This window comes from Falco naumanni, chromosome 5 (genome assembly GCF_017639655.2).
Source record: "Falco naumanni isolate bFalNau1 chromosome 5, bFalNau1.pat, whole genome shotgun sequence".
NCBI lineage: Eukaryota > Metazoa > Chordata > Aves > Falconiformes > Falconidae > Falco > Falco naumanni.
In genome coordinates this window covers 91,219,330-91,242,523 of record NC_054058.1, presented here as the reverse complement: position 1 = coordinate 91,242,523, position 23,194 = coordinate 91,219,330, and the positions used below count along the sequence as shown (strand labels likewise).

The 23,194-nt window shown below is 40.2% G+C and overlaps 2 protein-coding genes across 4 annotated transcripts; one reads left to right on the top strand and one right to left on the bottom strand.

Moving 5' to 3' along the window:
* Positions 1–11,948: 11,948 nt before the first annotated feature.
* LOC121088864 (putative Dol-P-Glc:Glc(2)Man(9)GlcNAc(2)-PP-Dol alpha-1,2-glucosyltransferase) lies at positions 11,949–17,284 on the bottom strand. 2 transcript variants are annotated; one of them, XM_040595483.1, is made up of 4 exons: positions 17,067–17,284; positions 16,031–16,228; positions 14,439–14,551; positions 13,508–13,610 (listed from the first exon to the last, which is right to left on the bottom strand). In XM_040595483.1, exons 1-3 carry the CDS (start codon positions 17,229–17,231, stop codon positions 14,534–14,536), a joined length of 381 nt encoding a protein of 126 aa, XP_040451417.1. In that variant the 5' UTR covers positions 17,232–17,284; the 3' UTR covers positions 13,508–13,610; positions 14,439–14,533. The 2 variants fall into 2 exon arrangements, with proteins under 2 accessions (XP_040451416.1, XP_040451417.1); XM_040595482.1 differs by lacking the exon at positions 14,439–14,551 and having other exon boundaries at positions 11,949–13,610; positions 17,067–17,281.
* Positions 17,285–17,302: 18 nt separating this feature from the next.
* Positions 17,303–20,020, top strand: TPRKB (TP53RK binding protein). 2 transcript variants are annotated; one of them, XM_040595485.1, is made up of 5 exons: positions 17,303–17,342; positions 17,529–17,759; positions 18,480–18,602; positions 18,887–19,063; positions 19,902–20,020. In XM_040595485.1, exons 2-5 carry the CDS (start codon positions 17,619–17,621, stop codon positions 19,986–19,988), a joined length of 528 nt encoding a protein of 175 aa, XP_040451419.1. In that variant the 5' UTR covers positions 17,303–17,342; positions 17,529–17,618; the 3' UTR covers positions 19,989–20,020. The 2 variants fall into 2 exon arrangements, with proteins under 2 accessions (XP_040451419.1, XP_040451418.1); XM_040595484.1 differs by lacking the exon at positions 17,303–17,342 and having other exon boundaries at positions 17,406–17,759.
* Positions 20,021–23,194: the final 3,174 nt, after the last annotated feature.

The window sequence follows — 23,194 nt, the reverse complement described above, 5'->3', positions numbered from 1 at the left end:
ATGAATTTATAATTCATTACAGCATTAGTAAGAATTGTCATTGCCCATTTTTGCCATCATTTCAACAAGTCCAAATCCAAGCCTTGAAGGTGCTGTCCTCCTAGCAATGTTCTTCAGGCATTTTAACATTTTTTTAACCCTTTTTATAGTTTTTCTTTTAACAAGTCTGGATAGCCTGGGTGCTCATTCGTTACTTTAACTTCTAACAGTCAAATCATGATTTACTGTCTGCCATCACCGCAATGGGTGTGCCATGCTAGTAAATACAGATCTCATTCTTGAAATTGCTTATTTACTAGAGTACTTTCCAGCAGTTATTTCTGAAAAGTAGGAAAACCAATCCAGAATAACTATTTTTCTGTTAAAAAAATCCATGACAGCTTCATTTCTGATAAATCTGGAATTCCCACCAGAAGCTGCTCCTTTTCAGTAGCTTCATTCACCCATAAATGGGACCAAATACTTGCCTGAAGCTTTCCAATGGTTTGCTGCGCTCCGTACCATCCTCAGCTGTTGCAGAGCCCTGGTATGAGCCCCAGGGTCATGTATGAGACCCCACCACCAAGTGACTTGTTTCCAGGTGCTGGTTTTGCCCCAGTTCCAGCAGCAGATTATGTTATTGACCAGCGCTTTGCTACAATGGCGCAGCATGCCAGAGCAGAGCAGGGGCTACTATAAAAACGCCAGATGGGTAACCTTCTGGAATTGGGGTGAGCGGGAAGGAAATTGGGCATATGGCCAGAAAAGCCAAAGTCTGGGCTCAGCTGATGGGAGCTCAGCTCTTCAGGAAATCCAGGCAGTATCGAAATGGATGCCTTGACTTCTTGAGCAACGTCACGGCACCGCCACCACTCTGTGAAGGACCTCTCCCGAGAGAAGGAAGCAACCACCTCACTAATAATTTGGAAACTTAAAGATTGCTGTTGATAAATACTCAGTACCCTGGCTTCTCCATTTCGTTTACCCTCTTTGGGTTTTTCGTATTCTAGAAAAGTTACTTTTATTCATGTTTTATTTTCAAATTATTTATTTAAATTGAACAATAAAGGGAAGGTTTAATAGCAGCAGCAGCAGCAGGGATTAGAGGATATTGACTCTTGCTGTCCAAAATGGGAGTAATACCGATCTGTGCTTTGTAAGGGGAGCCAAAATGTAAAGGTTAGTTTTTACAACAAAAATTTTACAATTTTTACATCACTAATGATAAAAGATTAATTTTCAGTTTAATGTATTTCCTTCCATGAGGACTTCTATTTTTTTTTTTTTAAACCTGCAAAGAACAAAGACTATCCAACACAATTTCTTCAGGAAACACTGGTTATAATACTTTGTTGGGTTACGTGGATTCAAAATATATTTATTCAAAATAATTTTTAAGTATTGCAAATTATTTGAAGTATAAAATGGGAGAACAAGGCTGTTTCTACATAATTAATTCTTATCATCTCTTCATAAAAATGCTTTTTTGACACAAGATGCAGGGAAAAAATAAAGACAACACACGCAAAATTGGAAAAATATCCTTATTCAACAAGAGGAAAGCCAATGAGACTAGTTTGCCACATAGCACAGATTCAATACAATAAGAAGAAAGCAATTGGAAATGAAAGAAAAAAGCTGCGCACCAGTGCCACTTCATCACTAATGCCAGCTGCACTCATCCATTTTGAAGGACATCATAAGCCACCAGAGAACCTGTCTCACCAGCAGAAACCAGTGTAAGGTCTTGTAATCTTTTACAGGGATATATGTACATGGAAAGCAGCAAAAAGTGAATTTTATTCTGCTGCCACATGTCTAGCAAAGACTATTTGCACATTATCTCAACCAGTCTCCACTACCTTCAGTGGGAAACTACACGACAAAAACAACGGAGCAGAGCAAGAGCGTTACAAGGTCAGCCGGGACACTCTGGTTTTTCCATATCCATTTCACTTCTAACAAAACTACATTTAGTGCACCTCTGAGTACGAGAAATTAGGAAAGCACGACAGAACTTGTCCCTTCCCTTGACTTTAAATCTCAGAACTTCTGGAGCCTGAATCATAATACTTAAGTGCTAGTGACTGGCAGGTCTGTATTTGTGGCTTTGAAAACATCTTCCACGGGTGATTTAGTGACAGATTTTATATTAGCTCGAATAATAGCCAAATAGTTTATAAGTTCAGAAAACATCAAAAAGCAACCTTTGGCTTTTGGGTTGCTAAAGAGCCACCCGTTCCCAGGTTGAGCAGATGCTGCTACTGCAACATCTCAGACGAGGAAGCCAGGCTGGGCTAACAACTGACACGTAATTTTAGTGCTCTTTTTAACACTTCTCGAGCGTGGAGCAATAGTCTGCTGAGCTTAGTGGCTTTGTAATCCTGACCTCAGGACAAGGCAAAAAGGTCATTAGCTCATCCTATCCGAAAAGGATCATCATCTGAAGAGGCCCTACTATGGCTATGAAAATCAGGACAAGCAAAAGTCCCCCTCTGCAAATCTTGCATCTGACAGGCAGGGTAGGATTATCAGACACTCCTCCTTTCCCCAGGCAAGTCTTTTTGGTGCCATCATACCAAGCTGATGATAAGTACAGCCTACATTTAGAATTCTTAAATCCTTGCCTGAACGAGCACTGAGTTTTGGTTTTCAGCAGCAAGAATGAGGCAAACGACGAGTCTCAGCTTCCCAGGGTAGCCAGGACAAAGGCAGTTACAACTGTAGGTAGTTTGGCACGTGCTTATGTGAAGAAGAGAGGACGGCACCAAAGGAAGAACAGCTAAGCAAGAAGAGGAACAGTCTAGAGTGGGAGGGATGGGTTCATCCACCTTAGAGAGGGATGAAAGGGGAGGCTGAGGGGCCAGGCTGAAGTAGCGTTGCCATCACCATGGAATTTATTCCTGGCCCAAGCTCTCTGAAAATGCACACAGCATTACTTTTAATCTTTACTCTCCTCCATGCGACCCATCAGGCACAACCCTCACTTTGTTCTCTTATTTTTTAATCAAAATACAGAAGCCCTACCAAAGGTTCAAACAAAAAGATCTGATTTATAACGGTATTTAGGACCATGAAAATGCAGATGAGCACCTGCACGAGTAGATTTTACCTTTTCAGATTTGGTGCGTAGCTGCTTTCTACCTTATACAAGCTGGCACCAGAAAACGTGTTACAAAAAAAACTTTTTCAGCTTTGTATTTCCCTATATTGTTTCACTGTTGCAAATATGAGATGGTAGCTTGGCAAAAAAGTAGTCACTGGTATGAGGGTTTTTTGGTGGTTTTTTTATCATTATGAATTCTACTGAATATACCAAATCCAAAAATCTGTAAGGTCTTTGTGTCTGTTCTTTCAGGTTGTAAGATTGAAAGCATGCAGCTGAAGTGTTTCAAGAGGGCATTACTTCTTTAGTGTGTAGTTCCTGTTGATTTAGATCCTCTAGATAGTGTCTTGGAGAATGCAGTATTGAAATGAAAATAGATCCATCTCATGAAGTTGTCCCTACTACATTTTCAATTAACTTAGTGTGTGGGTAATGGAAAAGAGAGGTCGTAATTACTTTCTTCAAGTCTGCCTTGGAAGTAGATGTTCAAAGCACCGAAGAAATTGTCAATATCTATATACTTGCAGAGTAACACGAAAGGTTAAATCTGATACCAAATTATCCTGTTTATGCCAGATTTAATGAGAAAATAAAGTATTGAATGTATTCCATCAACACGTACAGCTTTCTGCATTTTGACTGCAGAGTATAAGTCTATTTGGTCCTAGTACCACTCACTACTCATGTAAATGTATACACTTTAACTTAACAAAAAAGATATCCAAATCAATTTTTCATCTCAGAGCCAAGTCCAGGAAAGAGGATCTTGCATTGTGAAAGAAAACACAAAAAGGGCTGAAGAACATGAGATCCATCACAGCAAAAATTACCAAAAAACTTTTAAATCTCTTTTAGTAAAGGAAAGGTGTTGACTACAAGCTGATTTTGATATGCTTGTGTTTTGCCAAGTAACTGCAGACTATCAAGCTGTTATAACTGACCTTAAAGGCTTTTCTCGTTTGTTTGCTTATTCTCTGACAAAATGGTGGGCAAGAAAATTCAAGAGCATCACGTACTCTGTTACATGTGACTTAAATAGCAAGGTGGAACCTTTGCAGGTGCGTAACATCTTTGACTCAGATTCAATCACAACTTACATTAACTGACCATTGTCATAATTGTATGCTAAGGTTTATAGAAGCCTTAATTGCTAGTAGCATTGACATTTGTTTTCCAGAAAGGCTCTTTATTCACGAATTCGTTTTAACTATAAAGCTGGGATTTGAAAATGCAAGAGGAATGCGCCCACCAATTTTTGTGGCGGTGTTGGTGATTCGTTTTTAGGAACTAAAGGCTTCCTGTAAAGTTAGCTGATCCGATAGCTTACTAAAACAAAGCCTAAAGCCTTCCAAGTCCTCAAGCAGATGGATTCCATAGATTAGAGAGTACCTGGAGCCCCATCAGGGCAACTGCAATTTGGCTTAGTCAGTCTGAGGAAAACGAAAGAAGGCCTCCTTGCACAGCCACCCCATTTTCACAATCTGGATACCTCTACTTCAAATCGGACAGAAAAGGAAAATTCTTGTGCTCAAACTCCACAAAGAAATCATGTCTCAAGGCAAACAGTGCCAACCACTCAATACAAAAGCAAGCTACTGAAGGTAGCCCTGACTTTACAGACACAACACAGTAGTCAATCAACCAAATCTACCTCCATAAGCGTTTAACTTCAAGGAGCACTACAGGAAACAGTAAAAATCATAAACTGCTCGGCCAAACTGAAACTTGACATACCTTGAGGCTGCTTGCTTCTCCCTGGTTATTCCTACAAACTGATGTGTGTATCTTTAGCCACTTCACCGACAAAGATGAAAGCAGTTGTTATGGGACTTGTTAACATTTATTTTTGACTGATTTTTCCAATAGTGTTGCTTCACTATATAGAATATATATAAGTCAAAAAGTGATGCTTCACCTACAACGTAGCCAGCATGCTCTTCAAATAAAGGGTATCCATAAAAGGTGCCACAGAGCTTGTTTTGCCACAACAGAGAAAGGCACATAGGTCTCGGTAAATGATACGTCTTCCCTATTAAAAAAAACATAGAAGAGCTGAAAAGTGTTCAGCAGTCTTCAGTGCCGGTGATCATACTACTTTACATGCTGAAAAAAAGGCCAAAGAAAAACTGCAGAGCACAAGAGCCCTCGTGTCTCTGTAGGTCAGTAGGTTGAAAGCCTGTTGGGTTCTGATCTGCACGATCCAATACAAATGGTGTGTATCTGCACACGTAGAAGAAAACGGGGAGAATCATCTTGGTGCAGATGAAGCGTAAAGCTCATAACGAGAGAAAAAAAAGTTTCCTAAATGTAATTAATCTCTGAAAAAGCTTGTCAAAGAATATGGCAAATTCATCACTACTTGATGGCTTTAAACAGAGTGTATTTTCAGATGATGTGCTCCATTTAACCTACAAAATACTAAAACCTACAGGATTCACTTACATAACGTCAAAACAAATTCCCTCCTCGGTGGAAGTTCCCAGATAAGTTTTGTGGCCTCCCACCAGGCAAACAGCCAGATCAGGACATTGCAATGCTACCCCCTCCTCCACCCCCACCAAAACTTAAGCAGCGTATATTTTATAAGCACTAAAGGAGGGTGGAGGGAAGTTACTAGTCTTGAAGGCAAACTTAAAGCTCCTCTCAGATAACAGATGGATCCAAAATCCCAAAAATATTTTTTTCCTTAAGAAAAGTGCAAGCACTTAATTTCGTTTTGGTTTTAAGTGAACTATCATGCCTCCCTGTTTCAGAAAAGAATGCAGAAATTTTCATCTTAGTAATAATTAACTGAACAAAACTCACTTTTTTTTTTTTTTTTTTTTTTTTTTTTTGAGGCAAACATGCATCGGTACCTTTTTAGCAAGGATGCACACAAGTCATTACTATAGCCAGCAAATAAACTCCCTTTCCTTTGACATGTTCCTGGTTCTTTTCCTGAGGGACTGGACCTGGGTGGGAAAGGTTATTCCACAAGGCTTATTGAGTCTTTAAAGCAGGTTATCACGTTGTATTGGGCTGAAACTTTTCAAATTTAGCTAGCAGAGTGGCTGCCAGGAAAATCGGCTCAAACACTGGTCATTTTGGCCTTGGTTTCAGATGATGCTTCCCCAGCTCACCTGAGTGTCCTGCTCAAACAGGCTGTGCTCCAGCCAGCAGATGACCCTAGAAGGTAGTTTTGACAAAGTGTCTGGCAGTTGAATTCCCACCTTCACAACAATCTCAATGGACCCCTAATATTTTAAATAATCCTCTCTCTAATGAAAAGTATATAGTGCTACATATATAGAGAGAGAGCATGCACAGGAGCACACAGAACAGCAAGCAAGGAATCCTACACACAACAAAGAAAATATTAGGTATAAAACACCCACACTACTCTTCACCAAGACTACAGTTATGATGTGCTTACTCCCACCTACTAACAATGTCGTAGCATTTGCTCAGCACTGACACAGAAGGTGAAGCGGTATCTCTGAAATTGGTGATATGTCCTGACTGCACCTCCTTTGTTCTTTTGAAGCTTGTCATTAAAATTACAGTTCAGCCAGGCAACGTTTTGCTTGAGATTTGATGGCAACAGAAAAATGCAGCATGATTTACGTGTATTAAACTTGTAGGTCTGAAGCGGTGCCCTAAAATTAGAGACTCTTGTCAGCCATAATCTCTGTAACTATTCCTTTTGCATTGTACATTCACAAGATTATTTATATGACAATACTTTTAGGAGGGCTGATATGAAAACACGGAAACCTGATCTCATTAGAATAGATCTGAAGGTAGCTAAGGACATGAATTTTTGCAATTACATCTTTGAAAAGGCATACACTGCTACTATTAATACAAGTTCATATCAATTTGAATCAAAATGCATTGGATATTAATTTACATCTACTTAAAACCAGGATATAAAGCGCATTGGAAGACATTGCTTTAAAAGTGTTTATTTTTTAAGATACGACAGTTTTTGATTTATAAAAACACTAGAGTATCTGGGCAACTAACAGTCTGAAAATGAAAGCAACTCCTTCCCTATTACTGACACAGCTGCAATTCAAGTAAGCTCGTAACATTTCTTGAACACAGAAGAGTTTTTATTTACAGATCCACAGCTAAGCACTAAAACATCTTTCAATAAACCAATTAGCTCACAAGTATCAGCAAGATCATTCACACAGTGATTGGCCCAGCTCTAGCAACAAGCAGCTTCTCCTTCCAGCCAAAGACATTCCCACTCAAAAGGAGGCTCTGGGGGGACCTTATCGTCCTCTACAGCCCCCTGACAGGAGGCTGGAGCGAGATGGGTGTCGATCTCTTCTCTCAATGAAGAAGCAACAGGACAAAAAGAAGTGGCCAGGCTGTGGCAGTGGAGGTTTAGATTGCATATTACGAAAAAGGTTGGATGTTAGGAAAAAAAATTCTTCACCAAAAGGGCTGTCAAGCACCAGAACAGGCTGCTCAGGGAAGTGGTGGGGTCACCATCCCTGGAGGTATTTAGAAGACATGTAGATGCGGTGCTTAGGGACATGGTTTAGTGGTGGATTTCACAGTGTGGGTTTATGGTTGGACTCTTATGATCTTAAAGGTATTTTCCAAACTTAATGATTCTGTCTATGACAAAGAACTCTCTCACATCACCACATGCTTTAGCAAGCCATGGTGCACTGCTAAATACAGCCATGCCCAAAAAAACCCCAAAAGCACCCCACTCATTTCTGCTCCTGGTAGCATTGCACACTCCTAAATATGGCAGCACTGCAATGACAATTATCTGTACAAATATTTTTCCTCTTGCTTCAAGCTCCTCATATCCCAACTATCCCTGAAGCTGAAGGAACAGCATGAGATCCTCAGCATATTCAGATCAAGCACAAAAGACTCGCAAATTATGGGCATTTTAGCTACATGTTGCTAGCTAGGCTAGCATTTCTGTCTCATGCAGAGAGACTTTTTGATTGCAAAATGCTGTTTGTTAGTAAACCCAGTTACCTGCATCCATCTAAAACATACTTTTAAGAAGGATGTTTTTCAGCAAAAGATGTCTCAGCTGTAATACTAATGTCATGGAATAGAAAATGAAAACATATCCTATCTAACAAGAGAAGCCAGGAAAGCAAAGCTTTTCAGGGGGAAAAAAAAAAACATAGGACAATGAATATAGACAATGGCTTTGAGATAATTGGAAGCAGTAATTTTCACGGACTCTGGCTTTACACTTTTTCATCACGCAAAAACTAGATGATGCATTTAGAGTGCAGTATGTCAACTACTACAGGGCTAAAAGACATCTGAGCATTTAAATTTCATACGTGCATCATCCAACTAAAAAGAGTGACTATTTCAGAAAATCACCATGTGTCAGTCTCAAAAGTATAATTACTTTGGTTTCCTCAGTTTGTCCTTTTTTAATTTCTTTTTAGAGAGCAATGAGTAGAATGAATATGTGAAGAAAATGAGAATTATGTGAAATTTACTAATAAAACAGCAGAAGGAAATCTGCTAACTTACTAAGCAACATCGCTGTTTAAAACAATGACATCATTTCAACAGTAAGCTTTCAAGTTTCATTTTGTTCTCAGACCAGATCTGAGAATTCCACAACACCAAAAAATGTCAAAATGAGACCCTTCAAATACGAGCAAAACTTGCTCTTCTTCTAAAACTTAACATGCAATAAAATTACATACAAGGATGTTTTAGCTAAACCAGTTACTAAAACAAGGAATCAGTCATAAGAGAAACTGAAGTTTTCTAATTCAGAAATAGCCTCGCTGAACACCGCATCGAGCAGCTGGCCGCCTCAAGAAGATGGCATAAGACTACCACCTTGTGGGGACGGGTGGGGGCGAAGCAGCAGCAGATCTGCCTTAACAGTACAAAAATCAACTGTCAGTGCCCAGAGACTATGGAATACTTTTTTTTGTTAGGAAAAAGTAACAGATAAAAACATATTTCAGCATGCACATATTGCTTATGGTATAACATTCATTCTAATTTTGAACACGAACATGTGTTGACAAAGAACTGAAAAGGAATGAAATACAGAATGCTCACGAATAACAGAAAATACAGTTCACAGCATATAGGATTATCAAACTTCCTGTCTTCCCAAACAACTTATTTTTAACTAAGAAAAAAACTAGTGTCAATTATTTGTCTTTCCCCACAACCACCTCAAAACAATTCAGCCATGCTGTGGTTGTTCAGCTCTCTATTTTTATTATTCTGACAGCTATTGAAAAATAATCTTTCTGTCTGAGAGAAACTGAACCTGAGCCTTTTTTTTTTTTTTAAACAGTGACTATAAATATGCTAGTTACACTATTTTTGTTTTCATCTTGGACATTTCAACAAATTAGTGGGTTTTTTTCTAAATGAATAGCTGATTAATAAAATTTACAATAAATTATCATTTCAATGCTCTTGTAAATAATTTCATTGCCAAATGACACCTGCTGATGAATTAACCTAAAGTAAGCAATTATAGTTCTACTGAAACTAGGTGTTGGCAACATAAACCAGGGTAAATACAGACTTTTCTGCAGGTCTTTAAGACAAATAGGTAATAAATTACTAACAACTACAATGGAAATATTTCAAGAGCAAAATACTAAAATCCACCTACCAAAAGATACTTGAGTTCCAAGATTATAAAGTATGTTTGAATTCTTATATCTAGATTTAAACAATGCAACTGCTACAGATATTTGTCAAATTTCTAAGATGTTGATGGAATTTGGAGACCTTTCATCAAGACTATGATACAATTACAACCACCTTGATTTCTAAGACTGAATCAGGCTAACATTGAATATTACCTGCAAACTCCCTGTAGTTCATCAGCAAAAGTGAAAACATCGCCTTACTCTAAAAATTAATTCTTCTTTCATGTTTTAGTAATTCATGGACTTTCCTCTTTAATTTAAACTTATATCAACTCAGCCTACTTTTAAATTAGCAAAGTATGTTGAGAATAATTGTACTCGTAAATTAAAATACATAATTATACTGATAAATCCCATGATAAAATATTATGACATCTTATAATACTGGTTAAAAAAAACCCAACAGTTCACAGACATCTCTCTACATGCAATTGTTCTAGTGTCTTGTGATGTGGAGCTCATTAGAAAGGTACTGTGTTCTAAGTTTGGGGGGACTTTTTGCACTCACCTTTCTTTTTAAGAAAAATGCATTAAAATTGTATATATTTAAACTCTGTTCTTTTCACCTGAAACATGGCTGCTAACTCCGTTAAGAGTAAGTACGAAGCATAAACACTGTCTCTTAACAGCATTGGTAACTGAAGGCATTTGGATATCAGTATCAATAGACATGATGGACAAAATGAAAGTGTCTGTGGACTATGTAAGCACAAGCATTCTGGCATCTTGTCAAGCAAGTGAACACCTGCTCCCCTACATAAAGCCAGAAGAAAAAAAACAGATCTAGAAGATAATTTGGAATTCTAGCCAGAGACCCACCCCTTCCCATATTATCATTCCAACTCACTCAAGTACTGATGTTTCAGGACACAAATGAAGTTGTGCTAAAACACATATGCTCTTTACCTTGTTTACTTTTTTACAGGCATAGCATACAAAAACAAAATTGGAAGCAGAAGGCATGCAGGACTTCCTCTCCCAAATCTGTCATACTAAAAAAATCACAAAACAAGACAATATCCTGGACTGCGAGAACCATGCTGGACTTTTGAAAAAGCAGCCCTTTTCATGTTTCTCGTCTTTTCAACTTGATAAAGCAAATAGAGAGTGCTCGAAAACGGCTCTCCCTGTGGTACACACACGATCAACAAATTACCATGCTGGCAACAGGCCAAGAAGCAGTGACCTTGCAAACATCTGGAATTCAATACAAATAAACCTGCTCACTGAAGAGTGGCTTTACAATTTCCTTAGAAGAAACAGGGTTGCAAAGACATTGGACAGGAAAATCTGAGTTAACCACAGTCTTCATAGTGTTAGTACAGAGAAGGAATCAGAGCCAGGACATTGATCTGCATACTGTAAAAGAAAAAAAATCAACACAGTACCGATGTGAGTAAATAACTTCACAGTACTGACCTTTTGTGAAACAATTCCATTTCAGAGTGACTGGAGTGGCAATCATATGACGTGTTTGCACAGGTTTGGCTGCAGCATTTTCACTACAGAACAAGAAAGAACTTAAAGGTGCTACACAGTATGTGAAGTTTTGGATTCCCACCCCCCCCACCCCCCCGTAATTTAGTTATATTTATAAAACTGCTTAATGGTTAAATTTAAGCGATCAAATATTTTTGAGTCTAATTAAAGTAATTTACTGACAGGAACCATTACAGTTTTCTTTTATTCTGATAACAATGCACTAGATGCTTTAAAAAAAAATTATATATATACACATTGTATTTTACCTTTGTAAAACAAAATATATACTTCCCAGTTCCATTAGATTTGTATATATGTGAAAAACATTTTAAAGAACAATTCAGTAATGCCATTTGTATTTCTTTAAGATTACATGTCAAAGATCTTAGAAACACTCAGTGCAACTTGGGAGTGTGCTCATATCCTACCTCAATACAAACCTGTGAACACAGAACCCTCAGGACATAAAAGCCTGATTATTTAAAAGGATATTCATCAGACTGCATTCCACTGTGTAACGACACCTTTCAGTCTGACACAGAAAAATTACTCCCTTTCTAATAGGTCACATTATCAACTGCAATTTATCTTTTGTTGTACAGTAACATTTACTCCCTCAAAGAAGGTACCTGCACACAGCCCCCACTGTATTTTCTAAATATCAGTTTGAAATAAAATTTTCAAAAGGCTGTAATGATTTAAGAGCCTACACTCTATTTGCAAAACTAACATAAGCATTTATTGACAAAAAAAACCATGAAAATTCGGTGGGACATAGGTGATTTTGAAAACATTGCATGTTAGTAGTGGTTCACACCCTGACCACTAGCAAATCTACATGGAAGTGGCTTGATCTGAGTACTAAATATGTACCCAGAGGTAAAAAAAAAGGTTAAACACTGAAATACTTTGTTTTAAAGAGAAACCCCTTAAACATACTTATAAACTGTCAAACCTTCAAGGGCATTTTATTTGATATTTTATTATAATGAAAAATGACTGTAAACATCTCCCTTATTTCACATTAATTACAGAAAGGTGTTCTCAAAGTTCCCCTCATATTGAATTTGTTAATTCCAGGAGCTCATAAATTCAATATATAGGATCTTCATGTTACAACATATCAGAACTGACATTCAGTTGCAAGAATATAAGCAAACAGCTTACTTCCCCAATCACTGGGGAAAAAAAAAGTCCTTAAATAATGCAAAACATATTGCTTCACTCCAGAGTTCACAGTCCTTAAACAGAGCTGGGTTTTCCTAAAGGTATGAAAGATTAAAAAAACAAAACAAAAAAAACCACAAACAAAAAACCAAACATCACCACATAAACCTCTGGATTTCATCACTATTTGGCCACTGGAATGTTCTGTTTAGAAAAAGATAAAAAGTTACAGCATTCACAACAATATAAAAAGACAACTCCAGAAGTTGTCTATATAGAGATGGAAATGGAATATTGAGCCTGTATATTAAGAATGGCAAAATAAAGTAACGAAATTCTAGCAGTTTTTGAGGAACTGTGACTGCTAATAAACATGTAAAATACATTAAGATCCAGAAGATTGATTTTGATTTTAGCATATCAACAAAACTCCAGCCCGCAAATATGTAGACTGGAACTAGTACATATTTTACAACCTCGTGTCTTTGGAAGACTTTTCTCCAGACATAAAATGTATAATGTCTGTTATCTGCTAGTAAATACTTATGAACATAGGTAAATTTCCAGATCAGGAATAAAGAGATGACAGCCATTAAACAGTAATGCACAGGGTGCTTTCGTAATGACAGAAGGAATTTCCTGATTTTAGTAGGTGTCAATAAATGAGGGAATGAAAAAAAGACAGTAAAGGACAGAAAATAGAACAGCTGAGGAAAGTGCAAACAGGCTTCGTGGCTACTTCTGTCACCAACAACTATTCCACCATTGATGAAGACAAAACCAAAGAAAACAGTTACTAATATGATGTATGGCCATGTTAAACCAGTAAGTGTAATTAAGTTTTTAGGTGATATGAGATATGCGATAAGAAACTGCAACAGTCTGATAAAATCTGAAAATGATCCTTTCCGGGAAGAAATCTTTTCATCTTTCTTTTTCTGTAACTCCGTCTTCCAGGCTTCATTTAGCTTCTCTGCAACAACGTTTCCAGCACAAAACACTGTCCACACAATATTTGTCTGACGAAACATGAAGCCACAAAATCCAAGGAGAGCTGAAGTTTTATGGTTACCATAAAGGCACATTAAATAGGCAAAGAGAGTAAAAAATACTGATCCTGGGTCCGTATAATAAAGGAACGTAAAAAAGTAAAGGGTGGGAAACATTGCAAGAGTTAATGCAGACAAGATTCTCAGGAAACCAGACACTGCCTAGAGAAGAAGCAGAAAAATGTGGTTAGCAATGTTCAATACAAAATAAATAAAAACTCAAAAAGTATCATTTTGAGAATTCCATTAAGACAATATAACATTTCTTATGTTCTTTGGCTGCATCCTGCACAAGAATGCATGCTATATTTTTGACAACCTCCGGCTACATTAATGCAGTGTCCGACTACACAATGTTAAAATGCAAACAAAAGTATGGAACATTATTGCAGGCAAGTTAAAAATACGGCAATGAAAATACACCAGCTTCTTCCATATGTCAGGTGTTCACATATTTGTGGAATTAAAATCATTGTGGGAGTATAATTGCTTCCGTACCTAGGATGAGAGCTGCACTAATGGGCAAAGAAAAAAAATAAATCAATGTTTTATAGCCCTGCAATCTCATCATCAGATTCTCTTTTATTTGTGAGACAGCAGAACACATCATTCTGTGCTTCTATTCTTGCCTCTTTTGAACACGGTCCACAGAGCAACCAGTTCCAATTTTCTAATCTTTGGTGCAGCTTTTACTGTTTAGTTTATCTACATTATAATTCATGAGTTAGAAAAAAAAACGTTAAAGACGGTAGGAAACAATGCAGTTAATAACTCCTCCCAATTATCCCACCCACTACACAATACAATGCAATTCACAACATTAAAAAATATTGCATGATGTTTCTGAATGATGTAGCATGGGGTGAAACCTCCAGCCACCAGCTTACAGAAAAAAGGAATAGAGAAAATACTGAATTCAAAGAAGTACCAACAATACAACTACATTTTCTAATGCTTAGACTATAGTCATGAAACCTTTTGTTTTCTTACATTTTTATTTCCACCTCCAAGCATAAAATTAAGTGTTCCAAAACTGGAAACAATTTATGGAATTCGACCCAATTCTGTATAGTCTTATCATGTGCTTAAACATGAAAAGCCTCCTGTAAGAAAACACATCAGAAAAAATTTTCTTTATAGTAAAGGAATCCTTCCGTTATCAGGGAACAGGAAAATATGTTGTTATGGTTAAAAGTAAAAGTAAAGAAATTTACTAAACTGAAAGATTTTGAATAGGCCATTAACCACTGAAACAATGTACCGACCGCAGTGGTGGATTCTCCACCGCTTTAAATATACAGTAGTCTTGCATCCAAGTTGAACAGTTAAGGACTGGATAGGTGGAGAGCTAGACAGGTCAAAACTGGCTGGATGGTTAACTTGTCACACTCTACCCAAATGAAAGTAACAACCAGAGTATCACAGGGAGCTATACTGGGACCTGTCCTGTTTAACATCTTCATCAATGACTTGAAGGCAGCGAGAGTACACACTCAAGACTGCAGGTGACACTACACTGCGGGACCCAGGCAATATGCTGAAGAGCAGAGCTGCCATCCAGAGTGACCTAGACAAACTGGAGGAATGGGGCAACAGAAATACTAAGAAATTCAACAGGACAAATGCAAATGCCTGCACCTGGAATGGAAGAATTCCCCACATTGATACAGGCTGAACATGGGAGTAGATGAGGAGTTGCTGCTCTGTGGAAAAAAGGACCTGGGGATCTTGGCAGATGGCGAGGTGAACATGAGACAGCAGCATGCCCTGTGACTAAGAAACAGCAATGGCCCCCTGGGCTGTATTAACAGCACAGCAGCAGATCAAGGCAAGTTATTATCCCTGTTAACTCTATTTGTTAGGCTGCACCTAGAATAGCACGTCCAATTTTGTGCCCTGTGATACAAAAAAAGCGTTAGTCAACTGGAGCAATGGCAGAGGGCCGCCAAGAGAGCTGGGGGCTGAAGCGCATGCCCTGAGAGGCTGAGGGAGCTGGCCTTGTTCCGTCTGGAAAATGGATGGCTTGAGGGGGCCAACCCCCAACAGGTGGCCCCAACCCTGAGCAACCTGATCTGACATCCAGGCTGGCCTGGGTTGGAAGGTGGACCTCCTAAGGTCCCTTCCAGCCTGAACCATTCTCCAATTCTTTCCAGCTTGAATTACTCTCCAGTTCTAAATATTGACATCAAACCTGGTGCATCTCCAAAGAACAGATTTTAGTTTAAACACTGCTCACAGGGCTTCACTCAGGATTCAGTGGTTGAAATTCTGTGGAGAGCGTTAAGCAATTCCAACAAGATGAGCATTCAGACCTTTGGACAGTAAGTCTATATGCGTACTAATTTTCAATGGGACTAGTTATAGCTGTGAACAAGAGTGTTTTTAGATAATTGCACCCTGAGGAAAAAAAAAATAAAAAAAGACATAAAAAAATTTAGGAATGTGACTCCTTGGACAAACTGGGAGTAGTACTTGCAGTTAAATAAAACTGAGGACAGATCACATATGTAGTGAAGTGAACATACACTGAGCCATCAAAATTGCTTGTACAAGCGCATACAATTATTCTCCTTTTATCGTACCTTATTTCTCTGATGGATCTTGAACAGAAGTAAATACAGTAAATAGAAGTTCCCAGCACTGAAAAGGAGGTTAATAAACCTAAGCATCCCCGCAGAGCACACCACGCTTCCCGTCCACCCGAAGAGCCATGCCGCGGGCTTCACTACTCCCACCGAGACCAGGTACAAGCCCGGGAGCGTGGTGATCATGGGGTCCCACTGGAAAACGGAGAGAGAAACAAGGTTACGGAGGTCCTACCACACAAAAAAGGGACCAGCAGTGGGTTACAATACACCATCCCTATCCATGCCCCTTTTTGTTAGCTTGGATGTTTAGCGAATTTCTGGTCTTTGGCGGAAGTTTTTGAACACTTTGCAATCTGCCCAGTGCACCCCTGAGTAATGGAAAGCAGAAAACACTGCTTTCAGTGTACAAGGTGTTTTCAAAGAAAGCACTTTGTACAACAAGAACCACAAACCATAGAATCATTTAGGTTAGAAACGACTTTAAGATTATCAAGTCCAACTGCTAACCCAGGACTGCCAAGTCCAACACTAAACCATATTGCCAAGCACTGCATCTACACATTTTTTAAGCACCTCCAAGGATGGTGATTCCACCACCTCCCTGGGCAGCGGGTTCCAATGCTTGACCACCCTTTCAGGGAAGAAATTTTTCCTAATATCCAACCTGAACCTCCTGTGGCACAGCTTGACGCTGTTTCGTCTCGTCCTGTTGCTCGTTATCTGGGAGAAGAGACCGACCCCCCCTGCCTACAGCCCCTGTCAGGGAGTTGCAGAGAGCAGTGAGGTCCCCCCCGAGCCTCCTCCTCTCCAGGCTGAACCACCCCAGCTCCCTCAGCTGCTCCTCACAGGGCTTGTGCCCCAGACCCTTCACCAACTTTGTTGCCCCTCTCTGGACACACTCCAGCGCCTCAATGTCTGTCTTGCACTGAGGGGCCCAAAACCGAGTTATTTTTCCAAAGCGCCCAGGCCGTTCACAGAAATCGCCGACCCTGACCGGCAAACGCGAGCCGGGCCGGCTCCCGCGCAGCACCTGGAGGAAGCGGCCGTGGCAGTAGGCCTGCGCCTGGGGGACGTGGAAGGCCTCGTCCATGTAGGGCCCGCGCTGGCGGCGGTTGATGGCCGCGAAGAGCAGACACGACAGCAGGAAGGCGCCGCTCATGGCGGCGGAGAAGCCGTAGGCCTCGGAGCGATCCATGCCGCCGCCGCGCCGGCCGGGAAGGGCCCGCCCTTCCGGGAAAGGCTGGGCGCGGGGAGGCGGGGCCTGGCAGCGCGGGGCCGCGGCGGAGGCGCTCGCGGAGCGGCGGCGGTGAGGGCCGGGGGGGGCGCGGCGGCGGCGGTGAGGGCCGGGCCGGGCGGGAGGAGCCAGGCGGCGGCGGTGGCTCCTGGCGGCGCGGAGGGGCGAGCGGCGCGTCGGCCCGGGCGGAGGGGCGGGCTGCCTGGGGCCGCCGTGTGCGGGTTCCCCCTCAGGAGGCGTTGAAATCCCCCTGTGCAGGGTCACCGCGATCGTGCCTTGTGCGGGCGAGGGGCGGGCGCGCCTGTGTGAGCGCCGCTGCGGCGGAGGCCGCGGGCCCGGCGCGGCGCCATGGACCTCACGCACCGGCTGGAGCTGTTCCCGGGCTGCAGCGTGACCCTCCTCCTCTTCAACCACGTGAAAAACGCCGCTGCGCTGAGGAAAGGAGCCATGGACGGGTCCATTGAAGGCGCGTTAATAAACCCCGCCATGGTGAGCGAGTGCCTGTGCCGGCCGGTCTGCGGTGCTGCGGGACCGCGGCGGAGGCGGCGTGGAAATCCTCCGCTGAGGGACCCTGCGAAAAACGGGGCGCAATCCCCTCACACCAGCTGCCATACACCTGCTTCGCTTTCTCTGCACAAATGCCCCTGCTTCGACTGCATTACGGTGTCGCACAAGGCGAGGGTTCCTCTGTGCAAGGGAAGGAGCCTTGGCAGGGTTGGCCAGAGCAACTGTCACCTTGATTGCCTTCACGCCCTGCTTGGTGGAGCTGTTTGGAGCTTCCATCTGTAAAAAGTAGTACTAATTGCTTAATGCTGTCCAAAATATACTATTTGGAGCCTTTGTTCTGGTTTAAACCTGTAACTAGTTTTTGAATGTAGTCTTATTTTGTTAGAATCAGCAAAGCGGTGATGCAGGAAGAGGGGGGAAAATAATCTGATCAGACAGAGGATACATTAAAATGATTCTTTTTTCAAAGATTTCAGTAACCTGATTGAGAGAGTGTAATCTTTATGTCACGTTTTACCCCATGCAGGAGATAATCACATTGACTTTGGAAGAGCAAGAATTGCTAGAATAGCTAGCAGAATACCGTTTTGCTCACTTCTACGATTGCAGACTTGGGCTATCAAAATTATGGGGTCACAATTTTTTCAGAGTTCAAAACAGTATGTTAAATTTCCATTTAACTTACTCTGTTGTGTTTTACAGGTTGTAGATCCTTTTCAAGTTCTTGTGGCGGCCAACAAAGCAGTTCATCTATACAAGATAGGTAAAATGAAGACCAGAACTCTCTATGCAGAAATTATTTTCAGCCTTTCACCAAACAACAATGTAAGATTTACTGAATAAATGTCTTTTTTTGCCAGAGAAGCTTATTAACATCCATGCAGCCAAACTAAATACATGCATTCACTTTACGTGGCTACTAATAGAAGCTACTGTTAGTTTAATAGCATTAACGTGCTGTTCTCTCTTGTAGCTTGTCAGAATTCCATTAATGTAGAACATGTGTCAGTTTATACTCCTGCTTTATTTTGATCCAGTAACTGAAAAGGTTGCTTATATGTAGTGAGAAAGTGTTTTGTAATATTCTGATGTTTTCCATCTTTTATTAGATTTCAGATGCATTTAAAAAGTTTGGCATTTCAGACAGTGACACAGCAGTACTCATCGTTCTGGTTGTGGACAGAGAAAAAACTGTAAATCTGGAAGATATTGCATCTCAGGTAGAAGGCCAACAGGTTTCTCTAGATGAACTCCCCCAGCTAACAGACACTGCCAAAGTTAAAAAGGTATGTAGCCAAAAGAAATGACTGGCGTAGAGAAAACAGATAGTTTATTTAGTTGTCTGATGAAATATCAATGGACATAAGAAACTTAGGGTCTGTATTTCTTTAACACAACCGGAAGCTTGTTTTAAGTGAACCTTGACTATTTCTTTCTTAAATATTTTTTTTACTTGAAAAAAGTTCTAGTTGCCACACCCTGACATCACAAATTTTAAGTCTTCAAATTCTTAACATTGTCGGGAAGTCAGAACATCAAAATAAATTCCAGATTGCTGCCTACCATTCAGGCACTTCTGCTTCCTGTTTTCTCAAGCGAATATCAATTTAATTAAAAATAACATTTTTAGTCCTGAACAGTTTCATAATCTTAAGCACATAAATAGTCCCAGCATGGGTGGCTAAAATAAAAATGTGTTGATTAGCTGCTAGGAGTGTGTTAGGGAATGTGTGCTTTTAATAGATTACCATATGCTAGTTAGGTATCTTGAAGCATATGTGTTTCACTTGATAAAGTTCAAGTAACTTCAGTCATCTTGATCATGTCCTTCAGAGTAATGATGGGAGACAATCAAATTGGACAAATCATAGCATATTACATGTGGAGCTAAAAAGGCTGCTTTCATTTAATTTCTTAGCTTTCCTTTATGTCTTGCAGTTTCAGAACTTGCTTGGTTCCTTAGTCCCAATTTTCTCTTGCAGTCATGCCAAGACAGGAATTTCCAATTTAAAAAGTGGGGGAGAGGGGGAAATCTTTTCTTGTGTACACGATTTTGGAAGATACATGATCACTTTTTTCTTCCTTATATAGCTTTTATTTTTTTCTTGTTCTTTTTTTCTGCAGATGTACAAAATTACTCCACAAGAAGAAAAAATTGGCACCTTATTGGATAGTATTGTTTGCAGAATGTCAACTAAAGATGTTTTATGAAAATGTGGAAATAAATTCTTTTAAAGGAAAAAGAGGGCTTTTTAAGATGTAAAAACACTTCATTGCAGTTCGTCTTGTGTTTCAGAGAAAGTGGTACTGAGTAATGAGTAGTTTGATGACATCTGAGCTTTAACCATAAATGAGCAGGCTTTGATATGGGGGCAATCTGAGCAGTGTTCTAAGCACAAGAGAGCAACTCTGCTGTGCAAAGCAGAATTTGCCATTGGAATTTCTGTCCAATTTCTTAACAAGAACTTTTGCCAGTACCTTAAGACGACCATAAACAGAAGGCTTGGAAATGTGTACTTATGTTGCTCTTTCATCCAATGTCTTGCTAGTCCCAGATAGGATTCAAACATTGTAAGTCATTTTTACTAACCTTGCCTTGATTTATTTTGTTTGGCACCCCTGATGAATACTACTGACGATACTACTGCCAAAAAAGGTGTCTCTGTGGCATGAAGTATTGCTGATGGACTACAAAAAGGAAAGTTTCCATAAACTATCAGCAGTGCCTCCCTCTTCCTGCCAATGGGATAGTCACTGCCCACCCTTTGGGAACTGGGAGGGGCAGGAGGGTCACCATGACAGCCAGGTGCAGGCAGAGTGGAGCTGGGATGTGTAGAACAATGAACAAGGTCAGCGTGTATGAGACGATGCTCTGGTGGTGGTAGCACCTGACAGTCCGATATCATCAGTACGGTGTACTGCTGGGGTACTGGTGTTTTGTTGTGGTGCTTCAGTATTGGCATTAAAGGATAATGAGAAGTGCTTTTACTTTGTAACACTGAGTTATGCATGATGATGTTGACTTCCTAGGACCTTGTTCCAGGTACAAAATTCACAGAGAAATTTGCACCATAGGTCTGTTCGCTTAAATTGTTGGTAAAGCTTACATAGCATTCTGAAAGGATCATTGCACTCGTTAAACCAGTGTCAGGAAAGGCCATCAAAGGGAACTAAAAAGAATATTGATTTCTAATAGTCACCAGGTCCAACAGCCCTGCGTGAGTATCATTTAATCACATGCAGGCATCTTGTTTAAGAAAAATTACTGTCCTAATTAGGTAGAAATCCATACTGATTGTTACTGTTATGCGGTATTGTTTTTCTGGTACTTGTGTAAAACTGTGTATCTGTGCCCATTTTTGGTGGTTTTTTCCCTAATGTTCTCTGAGCTATTACGATTTGTGTACTTAAAAGATACTTGGAAGAGTACGCCCCAGATTCTTACACATAGTGTTTGGGAACACAAAATAGATTTTGGGGGACAGGCAAGTCTGAGTTAGAGTTGAAATGTTCTCCGCTACAGCAAACAGACCAGCAAACTGATACATAGACCTAGTATTGTCTGTGTTACTGTGTTTAATATGGAAATCCCTAGCTTTTGTTTTGCATTTTGATTTTGGTTGTATTTTCCCTTCATTAAAGCATAGTAGTACAAATACCGTCCTTTTCTAACCAACCAAATCAATGGCAAAATACTTGCCAAGTACCAAAGGCATTTACAAGGTTTATCAAAAGAAATTGTTCAGGAGAAATGGCTGTGCTGATTTCTTGTTTTAAAGATGGTTTTACAGAATGTATCATCCTCTCCGAAGGGAAACATGAGGCAGTAGTAAAAAATGGAGCTTGGAAGGGCGTGAGCCTTTTGAAATATAATGTGTAACATCAACATGTGAGAATGACCATGGAAAATAAAAGACTTGCTTTCCTTTTCTGATAGTCCATTCGGTACATGGAGAATATCATCAGATTTGTTGGCTGAACTGCTGACGTTAGTTTTGGTAGCTTAAAATAACAGCAGACGGGTATGCTTAAACCACAGCCTTTTTTGAACATGAGTAAAACATCAGTCTGTTCTGTTTAATATAGGAGAATAATAAAAAGATCACTGTGTAACAATTGGTACAGAAGTTACAAACAGAAGTAGTCTTTTTCATCAGTGTAGAAACAGTAAATAGTTTGTTACTGTTGACAGGAGTTAAATTATGAAATTGTGATTTACTGTGCCACCCAAATGATCTGTTTTCATGGGTACTGTTACTGGAAATCGTTTCGGGAGCTGAAGCCTCCATAGTATCATTCAGTCAGGCAGATTATTTGGGTCTGTTGACAGTGAAGACTATGCCATTGCCCTGCCAGACCACAGTTTTCCCATAGTCCTAGTTGCACCATCTTAAGTTAAACAAATTATTTACAAAAAAATGGTAATAAATGTAGATTTTTTTGACCCTCCAAAGTTATGGTTGTCTTTCTGAACACATTAAAAAATAGTAAATGTGGACCTACAAGGTTACTGTTAAATCAACCACCATTGTTTTCCAGCAAAGCAAAAGTTTAGGGCAAAAAGACAGGTTTTTCAATAAATTTGTTCTGCTGCTGTCTCCTCTGAGCTTTCATACCTCATCTCCTCTATCACAAGGTGGAAGAGCGGAAGCTGAAGCATTTTCAATACCTTGTTTGGATCTCCAGTGCTTCAGAGTCTTGATTATACCTGCAGGATTTATAAATTTAACAACCAAGTCCAAAAGTATGATGTGTGGTCAGTTGTTCTAGCTCTTTTTTGGTTGTTGGTTTTTTTTTATTTTTAGATGGGGTCATACATTTGGGGTTTTTTTGCCTGTGCTGCCTTTTTAACATTGTGTATATGACAAAAACTGAGCAAAACCAGCAGCCTGTGCTTCTGAAAGCCAATGACAAAAACCTCATCCACCACAGAACTCGCTCTCCTGCTTGAATAGTTTGCAGTACATTAGTTTCTTATGAAAAAAGCCACAAACAAACAAACAAACAAAAACACTCCAAAAAAATAAAGAGACCAGGTCAGCAAGAAAGAGCCTGTACAAAGCTATCTTTTACAATGGACTTTGTAATACGCAGTAAAGCCAGCAGGCTGTTGCTGTTTGAGTCAAAGACAGTTTGCAAGCTTTCAGCTCAGGTAGTTCTGATGCATGTCCAAACTGCTGGCCTGTCCATCACAGAACAGGTATCCCTCTGGGCGTGCCGCAGGAATGGGGAAATGTACTCAAGGAAAACTTGCCCACCCTGTCATGATGGAGGCGGTCATCCTTCCCTCGGGGTGGGCATCCAGTAGCACACCAGGATTTGCCAGCAGCCCTCAACTGCGGGCTGGTGCGTGTCTCCCGGTTGGGGGAGTATATGTTTGGCACATGGCAAATCTCTACGGTGGTGTGAAAGGGACA

Bases quoted from the DNA above. Each gene is read 5' to 3' on its own strand.
- LOC121088864 (XM_040595482.1), bottom strand. From the start codon at position 17,231: ATGGATCGCTCCGAGGCCTACGGCTTCTCCGCCGCCATGAGCGGCGCC. The intron at 16,229-17,066 runs GTGCTGCGCGGG...TCCGTTTTCCAG, and splicing joins GCCACGGCCGCTTCCTCCAG to TGGGACCCCATGATCACCAC. The intron at 13,611-16,030 runs GTACGATAAAAG...CTTCTTCTCTAG, and splicing joins AGATCCATCAGAGAAATAAG to GCAGTGTCTGGTTTCCTGAG.
- TPRKB (XM_040595485.1), top strand. From the start codon at position 17,619: ATGGACCTCACGCACCGGCTGGAGCTGTTCCCGGGCTGCAGCGTGACC. The intron at 17,760-18,479 runs GTGAGCGAGTGC...TGTGTTTTACAG, and splicing joins CGTTAATAAACCCCGCCATG to GTTGTAGATCCTTTTCAAGT. The intron at 19,064-19,901 runs GTATGTAGCCAA...TTTTTTCTGCAG, and splicing joins ACACTGCCAAAGTTAAAAAG to ATGTACAAAATTACTCCACA.